This window comes from Macrobrachium nipponense, chromosome 9 (genome assembly GCF_015104395.2).
Source record: "Macrobrachium nipponense isolate FS-2020 chromosome 9, ASM1510439v2, whole genome shotgun sequence".
In the NCBI taxonomy this organism is placed as follows: domain Eukaryota; kingdom Metazoa; phylum Arthropoda; class Malacostraca; order Decapoda; family Palaemonidae; genus Macrobrachium; species Macrobrachium nipponense.
The window spans coordinates 83,511,381-83,524,790 of record NC_061110.1 but is presented as its reverse complement, the minus strand read 5'-3'; the positions used below and the strand labels follow the sequence as shown (position 1 = coordinate 83,524,790).

At 34.9% G+C, this 13,410-nt stretch overlaps 1 protein-coding gene across 10 annotated transcripts in view; it reads right to left on the bottom strand.

The window, feature by feature from the left end:
* Nucleotides 1–6,833: 6,833 nt before the first annotated feature.
* The window catches only part of LOC135217964 (glyoxylate reductase/hydroxypyruvate reductase-like), an 84,110-nt gene continuing 77,533 nt past the window's right edge, over nucleotides 6,834–13,410 (bottom strand). For all 10 annotated transcript variants that reach the window (XM_064254081.1, XM_064254075.1, XM_064254077.1 and 7 more), the window contains exons 8-9: nucleotides 10,520–10,645; nucleotides 6,834–9,483 (exon numbers count right to left, since the gene is read on the bottom strand). In XM_064254081.1, the coding sequence (XP_064110151.1) occupies nucleotides 9,365–9,483; nucleotides 10,520–10,645 (245 nt within the window). In that variant the 3' untranslated portion in view covers nucleotides 6,834–9,364. The remainder of the gene's footprint in view (nucleotides 9,484–10,519; nucleotides 10,646–13,410) is intronic.

Sequence of the window (13,410 nt, the reverse complement as noted above, 5' to 3'; positions counted from 1 at the left end):
GAAGACAAGCTGGCTGTGCACCTACAAAAGGAATCCAAAGTGGTAATGTAAAAGTTATTGACATCCTTGTAATCCTTTGATTCTTAACCTTTGACTTAGTTTTATATTGTCTGTTTCAATGGCAAGTGGAACATTTATGCATTATAATGTTAGTTTATTGTGTACAAAAAGTTGTATATAGCATACATATATTTAGAATATAAAGTTTTACAATAATGCAATACATGACAACAAAGTAGAATATAAAATTTTCACATGATATCAATGTTTTTGAAGTATTACTCTATCAAATATGATTCCTGGCCGACTCAGACCAAAGCTTAATACAGTTGCCCCCCGCTATTCACGGACTCACGATTCGCGGACTTGCCTATTCACGGATTTTTCTATGGACAGCATATACCCATTATTCACAGAAAATACACTTATTCATGGTATTTTTCATTGAGAAATTTCACAAATTGCCTTATTTTCATATCATTTTTGTAACTATATGCACTTTGTGTGATTATTAAAATACTCAGGTATAAAGCATTTTTAGTCCCTTTTTTTTCTTAACCATCAAAATAGGCAGTTCTAAACATTTTTAGAGGGGTTTTAAGTATTAATGGCTTTTAGCTATTTCTGGGGATGTGTGGTACCCATCCCCAGGAATACGGGGTTTTACTGTATTGTTCATTTACTCTCATAAAAAAATAGATATTAAACATTAGAATGTAAAATGTTACAGTAGTACAATACATAACAAAATCAGATGAAACTTGTAAATGACATTAATATTTTTGGACAGCATTACTCACTTCCAAGCCACACCTACTTTTAAATAGACACAACATTGATCATAGATTTTCTTATTAACATGTTATGACTTTCTTTGAAGAATGTTGTGAAATGAAATATGTACAATATCTGTAGAAGGTTAGATTTTTTGGAAGATGGAGGCAAGAGAAAATGTGCTGGGCTTCATTGATCTTGCCACTTTTTATAACAATAAACTGTATGCTAATTCCTGTTCTGCTTAGGTATAGTATACATAATAACAGTTTTTGAGGAGGATCTTGAAAGTGGTTGAATGCAGTAACAAATTCAACAGTGCATGCAGGCATGATAAATGTCTGTGCATTGATATGCTAATTTTATACAGAGCCAGTAGCTACCCTTTTGTATCTGAATTTTGGTATCTTTACTTTAAAAAATTTAATGAACATATCTAACTCTTCATGTGTGTGTGTGTGTATGCTGAGGTTATTAAGGATTTATTACAATAATATCTTTATTTTATGGTAAATTTATGAAATCTATACTCTGCCTGAAACATGTCATTAGCTACTGGAACTTGGGTATCATAGAACATTAGTTGAAACACTGGGTAAATATATAGTTCACTATATTATTGACACAATTCTAATAATCACACAACATTTAAGGTTAAAGGGTGTAATAACTTAAAACTTGGAATAAAATAAGATACACATTGCATGAGTGAAAGCCTGTCTCATGCATTGTGTACTGTGATTTTTATCAAAATTAAGATAAAACTAATTAATAAAGTAACACACTGAAATTTTTGTTAAATTCTTCAAGTAGATATACCAAAATGCAGTACAAAACAAGCACACATAAAGACTCATATGCAGTGCTCACTGTATTTTTTAAAATTTTATTATTCCTACTTATATTGTTACATTGTTACTGAATTTAACAGCTTACAAGACTGTCATCAAAATTTACAGTGAAAAATACAACATAACAAGAGAGGGAAGAAAGAATGATGGATTTTTTGCTGACGTAGCTTTTGTTGTTGGTTCAAGTTATGTGGCAGTGTTGAGAGTCATTCACAATAAGGCAAATTGCTGTCACCTATCAGGTAATAGTAAAAATTGTGTTTTTGCTTATAGGATCAAATAAAATGTGTAAATTGATTAGACAGTAAAATTGTTTAACTCAATCAACTTATAGTATGTATACACATATAGCAATGTTATGGGCTACTTATAGGGGATCTAGGTAATTTTTTCAAGGGTTTATTCAATTTCAGTCATTATTTGACTTAATTCATGATCCTTGGAGCTTGGAACAACTTAACGATGTAAGGCGAGGTGAACTGCAGTTACTTTATAAATACACTTTTTTATTTATTTCATTGTGACTTTAATCATTGAAGTGTAACTTTTCAATAAATGAGCTCGTAAATAAAAGAAACTTATGATAAATTACCCCTTTTGAAATATGATGTCATTAGTAACCAACAAGCATCAGAAATCTTGGATGCTCTACAGTATGAGGTATCCCAGGTCACAGGTGCAGTGGACAGTTTATCTCAAATCCATATTTCAATATTAGCTAGTTTGAGCATCATGCAGAAATTAAATTCACTGTTTCCAAGATCATCATCAGAAACCTAGTAGGCTGGCACATTCATTTACATTGGGTAAGTAATGTGTGTCGACTGACTGGTGAGCAGCGCCATAGATTTTGGGATTTTAGAACAATTTAGGATTTGCATATTTCTGATTTATGGTTATTTTTAAATTCCATTTTTATTTTATTATTGTCCTTGCATTGGTGGATAAATTTACATGGATAAATGTAAAGTGATATTACGTAAGTATTCAGAAGTAATATCTTGCCCATGCTCAATGCCCTTGGTAATTTGTGTTTGGGTAACAAGCTTATTAGCTTATTAGTTTTTCCTTTAGATATTTTGGTTATTTTTTATTTCGTGTGTGTTGGATCCAGTTTTTATTGGATTTTATAATAACTGCATTCTTTATTTTGATATGATTTTATAAAGTGTATTTGTACCATCAAATATTTTACATATTGTAATTTACATGTTCAACGTTTTTTTAATAGTTTAACATGTATTCTAATTGCTTCATCGCAAACCCCATTAATCAAGTGTACTCCTCATTTGGGGTCTGATTGATGAGTTTTTATGATTTGTTATAATACTAATAATTAGTATCTCAAACTTAGCATTCATACTCTGACCACAAGTCAGGGTTCTGTATGGTTGATTGGTTCATAGGAAAAAGTTTTGTATTATAAAAACTTGATATGTTTTATAGAAAACACATCAGTCATATTGAACCCCACTGCGGTCTTTGTAACTCCCTAAACATATGCATTATGTATGGCAGAAACAGAAGAGGAGTCAAAGGATATTGACAGTACTTGCTCAATGTGGACACATTTGGAGGAACCAGGAGTAATCTTCATTATTCTCATATCTGTAAAGCTTTTCCAGCTTGTTAGCTAGGTTTGTGGATGGGCATTAATCACTGAATTTTTAAATCATTGCTGTATTTCTGTTTGAGTTGTCTAATCCTCAGTATCACTGGACTATTCATCATCACTTACAGATTGGTCTCTGGCTTTTTGTATCACTAATAACAACTATTTTGCATGAAATTTGCAGCTAGACTGATCACAAGAACAGCAGCAACAGCAGTGGGAGAAGCAGTCTTTAAAGAGGGAAGTACAGCTGCTGAAACACACTTGCTAATTGAACAGCAGCCACAGAATAAGCACTTGTTTAGTAAAGGTGCTCCTGAATAATACCAGACATCATCACTAGTAAAGACACCTTTTGCCCTACACTGGTATCTCGGGTAAGACAGCAAGAGGGTCTCCCTTGACAAAGTTGGCCACAGCCTGTATTTCTTGGGAGGTGAAGGCCCATCTCCCGATGATGCATAACCATTTGGCTGACCCTGCCTTTATAGGCATACTTAAGTGAACTTGAAAGGTAGCAACAATACTGGAATAGTAGCCCAATCACTAGACTGACTGGGTGAGTAATTAAGGTTGAGGTTGTAGCTAAGGCACATCACTGGTAGTAGCCATGCCTGTCTTATGCTGGTTCCTGCCTCTCAACTTTAGAATCATCTTTTTGTTTGTGTGCCTGCCTTTGTTCATGCACCTGCCTCCAGCTTTAACCAAACTCTGTTATAATAATAGTTTCTTACCATGCACTTGGATTTGGATGTGCATCTGTCACTAATGTTCCTACCAGGGTTCTGCGTTGTTACAGTAGCACTGACTCCAACAGCATGCTTGTTTGTTTTCGTATGGTCACTTACCTGCTTCAGGTTTCATCCCATTATTCAACCCCTTCTGTATCCATTCAATTGTCTGCACTCTCTAGTGGCTCTGCTCTAAATAAGCACCTGTTTTTTTTTCTTTTTTTATGCTTCCTATGTATTTTGGTACTCTGCGCCATATTGTCAAGCTCCAGCCACATTACAGGACATCACTAGAACTGTCTTAATTAGCAAAAGCAAAGCAAGACGATGAAGTAGAGGAGAGAATCCATACCAGTAAAATGTTCCTTATTTTGAAAGTGAGCCCAACTTTTAGACTAACACCTGTCATTGGCTGCTTACTTATCAGGATTTACTAATAGTATATGGTATGTTTGTTGCCTACCACTCCTACCAAATTCACCGTGCAGCCTCACATCTGTCCACTGTTGTTACAATGTTTATAGATATGCCTGTATCCCACTAGCATTCTTTTGCATCTACCACATACCTGCCAGACTAAAGCATGGCTGTGTGCTGGGTTTCAGGTGCAGACTGTGAGCATTTTGGCTGCAGTCTCTATGTTCTCCCTCATGCCATCTTTGCCTCAAGACATGGATTTTGATGCTGCTCACATGCATCCACAGCAGACTTTTGGCAATCTATTTCTTTGGTCATTTACGTATAGACTTTGGCTTATATGACCCAGGATAAACTTTCGCTCGGGACAGTTTTGGGACCAAGGTTTGATTGCTTACCCAATAAGTCTTCAGTGAAGTTCCTATCATATTGTGGCTAATCATTGTGTGATGTTAGGCAGGAAACTTCTCAAAGTTTGCTGTAGCAATGCACAAAAACCATAATAAAGTAAGGACAAAGAATTTATCCTCTTGTCAAAGCATGAAAGTGTCTTCTAGATGTAATTCTAGTGTAATTAATCTCCAGTAGTATTCCCATAGGTTTGGTTTCAGTACTTTTAAGTATGTGAGATACCTGTACTGGTAATTTCAAGAATGCAATAGTATTGGGATGCATTAAGTCTAAAGTTATAAAATACTTGAAAAATATGTTTGGATGAATATTAACATCTTGAAAGTGTTTTGTCACATCTGTGCAAATTTCTCCTTCTCATAAAATGCCAAATATTTAGTCATTTGTATTTTCCCTAGGTATACACACTGTAGCCTCTGTGCTTGCATTGGACCAGCTGTGTACTGACAGAACAAGGGTAGTACCCAGATGAAGGTGGGAAGAGATGCCCATTCTCATCAACCAATGCCGACCATATTCAGAATGAAAAACTGAGGAAAATAATGAAGTGGGGTGGACAATGAGGGTTACCTCTTAATATGAAAGGCCATGGTTTGTATACCTGGAAAAGTACAAATTATTTTTTAAATTTGGCATTTTTCCTATGGGGATACAAACACTATGTCTTTCATATATGAAGTCTCACTACAAAGGTGGGAGGTGGGATGTAAAACCTACACTTGAAGCTGATGTAAAGTAACCACAAATACTGAATAGAAAGAGAACAAGATATACCACACCCCTCCAAGTGCTCAACAAGGTATGACAATCCATTTGACTCTCCCACTCTCTTGGCCAAGGTAAGGGCTAGAAGGAAGACTGTTTTGAACAGTGTAAGATCCCCATCCAGTGATGGAGACGGGTTCGTCTGAAGCTGCCTTGTCAGGTTCCACTCAGGGCCTAATCTCTCAAGGTGGGCACGATTGAAGCTCCTCGGGGCCATGTCCTATCATCATAGGACATCTCCGCTGTTGAGTAGCATACTTAACATATGTCATCATAGGGGATCACCTCATAGGACGTCTCCTGTTTGATATGCACGTTCCTTGGCAGCACAAGGACATCTCTGTCTACAGTGAAATTACTTTGTCAGTGCCCAAGTTGACATAGGATATTTAGAACATATCTGCATAGGGCATGGTATCATAAGACATCCCCATGGGTTATCCTATTGCCGCCTCTGTCTACTTGGAGAAGACCCATGCTAGACCTACTCACTACACAGTTGAACAGGAAGCTGGATGTCTACTATTCATGGTCCCAGATCTGTTTGCTGGGGCAGAGGATTCCTCTCTGCATACCTGGAACATTCTGGGAGGTTGAACAACGGAGTGCCCCACCACCCTTTCTCGAAACTCCTGAAGACCCAGGAAAGCTGCCTTCAACTCCAACATGTTGATGTGGAGTTCTTGTCCTTTGCTTTCCATGCCCCCGAGGCCAGGAGCTCTTTAAGATGAGCTCCCCAACCTTCGGAAGAGTTGTCAAGAACAGGAGCAAGTCTGGGGGAATGACCCTAATAGCTCCTTGCCCTAAGCCGAGAGGCCGACACAGATCCTCCTTAGCACAACCTTCTCTGCCAGTCTTGTGGAGAGATTCCACCAATCAGTAGGATCTTTATCACTTCACCTCTGGAGTCTGTCCAGTATCTCTTTCGAGCGAGAGATCTTTCTTGCAGAGAAGCAGCTCGGACGTAAGGCTACTTCAGAATATCTTTGTCAGCCATATACATATAGGATGAGCCATCTGCTGCTGTGATTGTTGTCATCAAAAGGATTTCTCTCCATTCAGAATTTCTGTTCTGTAGATAGATCTTTTCTGGATATTTTTTGTAGAACAGTGGTATTTTTTCTGTTTACTCTGGCAAGGGGCTACAGAATTGACTCATAAAATTTTATAAGATTTACAGTAAAAGCCAGAAGAAAGTGAACAGTAATTTCATCTATAAACAGCAACCATAACAGCTAAGGAAGTATGAAGGTAAATTAATGATAAAATTAATTAAAAATTGTACAAATTTACTGTGCTGCAAATGAACTTTCTTACACATTTTATATGCCATGATTTACACATTTTACAAGCCACGATTCTTCCCAACAGAGTACAATTTGATATAGCAAAGTATCATTTCTTTTGAAGTGTGACCACACGTTAAGTTTATTCACTAGTAATCTTTATCACAGATTGGTTTTTAAATGAAACTTACAAGAAGTTACTGCACAACAGTGTACATATGTTACTGCATAGGTAGTTACTGAATACATTCAGTAATTTCTTATACCTTTTAGAGACAAATTTTCCTCAAATTCACCAACTCAATTACCACTTGCAATATTACAATGATGGCTGAACCTTAATTTGCAACCACCTAAATTATTTGATGCATCAAGTCCAGTCAAGGATCTGTCTCAGCAAGTTTCAGGAACAAGAGTTTCAGTGGAATACATGTAAACTATAAATTCTATATGTATAGTCTTTTTAGTACATGTAGATTATCATCAGCCAACATATTCACGTGCAGCATAGCAATCATTTCAATATATAATGTGTCGACTGAATTCCACAGGCGATCATTATCCCTAATCTCAACTTTATTCTTATTATTTAGTTTAAACAGACTACCAATATAATTTACTTGGCTCTCAGTGGACTGGCCCCATTCTCCACAATACAGTGTAGGAAAAACAAACTGTAAAAAGCATAACCTTCAGAACTGGACATAACTTATAGAAATGGAAGCCAATTCAAAATGACACAATCTCTTAATTAAAGAATACCAAACCAAAGAAATGGAATCACAGAACACCAAACCACAGAAATGGCCTTCAAGCTAATGAAACCTAAGGACTAGACAATTAACACATGAAAAACCCAAAATGAAGAAAATACCTCCCATAAATTAGATTAACATGCATGAAAAAAGGATTTGAACAATATCACTGCCATGTATGATGACTTACTAAATTTGTGTATCACTCTTGGCTTGCTAAAAAATTATTGCAGTAACATTATGATGTAGCCTCTACATTGACTTGTGCAGAAAACAAATTTCTGACAAAATAAAAGTTTGACCTAGAATGAACCAAAAACTTTTATGAAAAAGTAAAGACCACTCATTCTGAAAGCTTTTTTTGTATATATTTTGCTCATGTTCTGAGACTTATTTATGGTATTTACAGCCAGAAGAAATCTGAAAGAAATATCAGTGAAAAAGCCATGAAAGTACTACATAAAGTCCTGGTAACTAACTGGTTAGGTTGTTCTCAGTTCCAAAGCATCCCTCCATCTTATTGTCTTGTGCAGTTAATGGAAGTATCACCACCATTGGTTACACCAAACTGATCATCAGTATGCCACATTTGAGCCCCACAAATTAGAAACAGTTTGAATTACACAAGTAAAAATAAAAAAAAATCACCTCATACAAAAGGAAAACCAAAATGTGGGGGTAGAAGACTGGAATATGACTTTTCCACAAGAAGACAAAATATGCAAGGGGGATGAAATGAATCCAGTGTAAACAACACTGGTAACAAGACTGAAAAAAGGAAATCCAAAAGAACTAGGAACAGATCCTCTTGTTAACTGATACGGGCTACTTTAGGAGCAAGAGATTGTGCCATTATGATGATGGCCAACTCAAACACAACAATAATTAATAAACTCTATCATACCCTTGCAGCCAACTGATTATAAATGTGTCAGACTCAGTATATATTACCATAAGAAAGAGCTGGTATCATTTGAATGGCAGAATATGGAGGCAATAAGAAGAAAGCAGATCATACACTTGAAGTTACATTTCCAGAAGTAAATAAAAAAAAATATTGTGAAATGAATTAAAAAAAAAAAACTATCTGGAACAGTAATAAAATTAAAACTCAACTATGTATTGTCTTTAAAACTAAAACAACTATAATTGACAATATGTACGTGTATTTGTCACTGCTGCCCAAATATTTGGCCAATGAAATAACAATACAGACCAATGTTTGTATGCAATCATCAGATGCTTGGAATCACTTGGCTGCCAGACTCATTGGAATTGACTACAGTCTTCTTACACTTTCACAATACAACTTGAGATGAAATCCCACAATCCAAGAAAAAATCCTTAAAAAGCAAAATGCCTTCAACAATCTGGAATTCATTAGCTACTTAAAGATGCTTAGGGGTTCTGGTTTCTGATAAGTAACAAAGACCCCATACTGAAGCATGCACTTGAATATTTTCTAGATGATATAGAGCCAATAGTGATTCCACAAAGGTCCTAGGGCTGTGCCTCAAAACCTCATCTACAATCAGGATTTTGAATAATTACCAATCTGGAAATTACAGAAAAATATAAAATCAAATATTCATATTAAAATTTAGATTTAGCTCAGCCACTTTTAAGTCCTCCACAAATAAAAACACATGACAATCTTAGAAATTGTACGACAATTTGCAGTAAACAAAAATTCTCAAAGAACACCAAGTGTGTAGTCACTTGAACAATAATAAAAACTATATTTAAATACTTTCAACAAGAATCAACAAAGGTTTTCTGGCATAGGTTTGTTTTCTAGTCCAGCAATAATGTTAGCAGCTGTAAGAGTAGCCATTCCTTCTCTTGTGGTAACTTCAGCACTGCCAATGTGTGGAATTATGGCTGAAAAAAGTAGACAAAGATTATCCTTTTAATAATAATAATGACAATAGTATTTACATAAGTGAATCTAGTACTGTACAAAACCCTAGTAAAAATGTTATCAATATGAAAATGAAAAAGATAATACTTAAAATTCTCTTCAATAAACAGTAATTCACACTGTTGTGGAGCAACTTTGTACTTTCCCTAACTGAGAGAACATAATATGCTAAAATAACCATAATTACCCTCTACATTAACATAGATACATAGAGATTCTTTCTAATTTTAAACATGAGAAACTATTAGCTGAGTAAATACTTGCTACTACTACTGTAGTTCCAGGGCTCTTTCCACACATGTAAATAGGTAACACTAATAGAACAATGAGACATCTGTACAAAGTAATAACAAATCTCAGTATGAAAATTTACTAAAGAAAAATTTTTTGGATACTACATACAAATATATTTCAGCAGTTTAAAACAATAAGGTAATACATACAAAGACTACAAAATTATAAAGATAAAATGTATATGAAGTTTTTTATTTCTTTTGGCCAAATGTATTAGAAGCTAATAAACATATTTTGCTTGAAAGTACTGTGTAAAAGTTATAAGAGTAAAATTCAATTAAAAAGTCACAAATCAAACAGAAGTGTGTGATACAGTATACAATTCTGAATACACAGCATTCCTAGTTAGATAAATTAAACAGCATTCCTAGTTAGATAAATTAAAAAAGTTATACTTAATAGTTCCCTAAAAATGAAAAAACAGATACAGTTATACTTAGTACTAGTTCCCTAAAAAGAAAAAACATAAAAATTATGGGTTCAAGGGTTCAAGAAAAATAAAAAGACACTGAACAGTAATTATCTTTTTAGGAGGAGGTTAGTGTAATGGACAAGTAAATAACATTTATATATAAGACAAAGCTCTGCAAGTGATAGGTAGGAATGACAAAAATTTACAATGATGGTTTGATGAACTAAAGAATCAAGAAGGCACACATACAAGTGACATGCAGTACAATTTTGGAAATAAAAATATCTTACTACAATTAGGAGTGTTAATCAGCTCATGATCTGTAGGAAGTGGTTCTGGTGTCATAACATCTAGTCCAGCTGCTCTAATCTGACCAGTCTTCAGTGCTTTAATAAGAGCATCTTGTTTTATCACCCCTATCAAAGAAAGAATTTATTTACAAATGGATAAGCAGTCAACAGATAACATAGTGAAACTTACTTAAGATCACTGCAATGATGGTAAATATTTGATAACATCGTGTTCACTATTTAAATCATTCAGAACATGAAACCTATTCATATGGAACATGCCTCCAGGGGCCAATTGACTTCAAATTCAAACTTCCAAAGAATGTGGTGTTCATTAGGAAGAAGTAAGAGGAGGTAAAGGGAAATACATAAAGAGATCCCACTAATTAAAAAAGAAAAAATAAATTAATAGATAGAAATATATTAACTCTTAATGAACAGATATCCTCAAATGAGTAGCAATAGCAGGAATCAATTTGGAGGAATCAAGCAGGAAAAAGGTTCCAATACTTCTATTGCCCATATATTCACTAATGACAACTTTTAGACGGGCTCAGAACAATGATTAAGTGACTCATGAGTTAGTTGTGATATTGACTTCAAAGGAGCACTTACTGTCCCTCTCTCTCACATGACGTCTTTTTATAAATTTGCTCATGAATATACCCAGGGGTTGCTGTTGGTTTTAGTTCTTGTCTTTTATGATAGTATGTCACTTATAACTGTAATTTTGCAAAGAAATATTAAAAAAAGACATGTTTAATACAAAAAAGTTACTGCATTACTGCATCTTCGATCTCAGTGAATTTACGTAAATATTTTACAGCAAATATACTCAGAATTTGTTACCGATTTTAGTTCTTGTGTTTTGATATTGCGTGAGCTGTATACATGCCCCGTGACCTGGTATAAATGCCAATAGTCCCTGGATCGCACAAGTTTAATTTAATTCTACCGGTTTCCAGCTTGGCGCTAGTAAATCCTAATGTTAAGACCGAAGGTTTGTTAGTTATGAAAAATACAAATTAGTTACAAATTTGTCATTTTAAAAAATAAAATAAAACTATTTATTAGAAAAAACATATATAACTTGTTAAAATTTAAGACTGTCTTGTATGAGGCAGGGAAAAATTTATATATTTTTTTCTTAAACCTTGTGCATTTGCATATCTTCCTCTTTCCACTGATGTGTTTTTCTTTCAAATTAGCCGACCTCAAAGTTTACCCGTCCTGGGGTGCGCATATCGATTTTTTAGCCTGCCTCTTAAGGGTTAACTGATGACTGCAGGTATATTGCAGCAGTTCTTATGGAGATGTAGAACCATCAGTACCAACTACATAGTGTGAACCTTTGCAACTTATAAGCTCTACTGTTGGTGTTATGATGCTCAGGTAGGTACAAAGTTAATTGATAAATTAAATAGTACTCAGGTAGGTACAAAATTAAGTGATAAATTTAATAGTAAAGTAAATATAAACATTTTACACATTATCCAAAGATAGGGGAGTTTTAGCATTGAAGGAAACTATAAATAAAAATTTTAATATCACAATTATAAAACTACTTAATGTAAGATTTTTTTTTTTAGTTCTTAACTCTCCATTGTACTATAGCTTTTACTTCCATGCCAGCGGTAGTTCAACAGATTGAAACAAAAAACTAGAACATTCTGTTTTCTATGAATATCCATATTCTATCCATCTACTTCCCCCACTCCCCCACCAGGGGACTGATAGGTACCAACATTTGCACATGATCAGTCTACTTCTGTCCACTTTAAATGTGGAGATGTAGGGAGGGCAATTTATATAATAGAGAGGTATTTAAAAAAGAAATCTTATATTAAGTATTTATACTTTTAAAATGAACCTTACCTCTCCATTATATAACTAATTCCCACATTTGAAAAAGGAAATGGGTAAAATGGAAATCAGCCAACCCTTTAAAGGCTACTTAGTAACAAAATATTTGGTACAAAAGTGTTTATTGAAATCAGTGAATTCAATCTATAGGCTATTAATACTGTCTTAAGAGGATTGTCACTCGGGTATGAGATCCACATCATGAAGATAGCCGAGGTCTCTTTGGAGGGTGGCCCCCTTCAGCAGGAGGGGAGGTAGGGTTATTGTGCCGAAACCCTGCAGAGCCAATGATGGATAACTAACGAGTACATATGAGGCATTTGACATTAGAAGGGCCTCTCGCCACAACTTTTGAAAATGGCTTTGTTCACCTGATCAGCTTCCCATTTCCATACAAAAACATAGGGTAAATAATCCTTTATTAAGAGTTATTAAGAGTATGATTTTCAACCATCTGGCCAGTACGTAGTTGCAATTGAGTGGAAGTTTGTAAAACAGAATGGCCTTTCACCACTCAGCTCCTGGGAATGCCAGGCTGGTACCAAGCGCCCAAAGTTTCAGTGTTCCGCGCGGATTAAACAAACCCCATGATTGCAGCTGCTATTTTTACTTATTATTTTGTGAATTTGCAGCTTTCACGATATTTTTGTGCATTCATTATGTCGGGATGTGCTAGTGATTCTGTAGGTAAAAGCTAAGTGGCCAATGATCGTGTGAAAAGGCAAAAATTAGCAGAGGTGGGGTTGAACTCTTAATTTTTTTTATGCATACTATTACATTTCTGATTGCAAATACTTCCTCTCATACAAATTTCAACTTTGTATCTTGAAAAATAAAGAACTTAGAGTAGGTTGAAGTTCCAAAACTTTGATGGCTTATAATTCAACATTTTTTTGGTGGCGAGAGGCCCTTCAAATGCTGAACACCTTATATGTACAAAAGGTATACTTATAATACCTAACACTTAGTAGTACCTCCAAGCTTCCCAAAAACCATAACCAGGTTTAAGTAGATCAAAAAAGGCTACC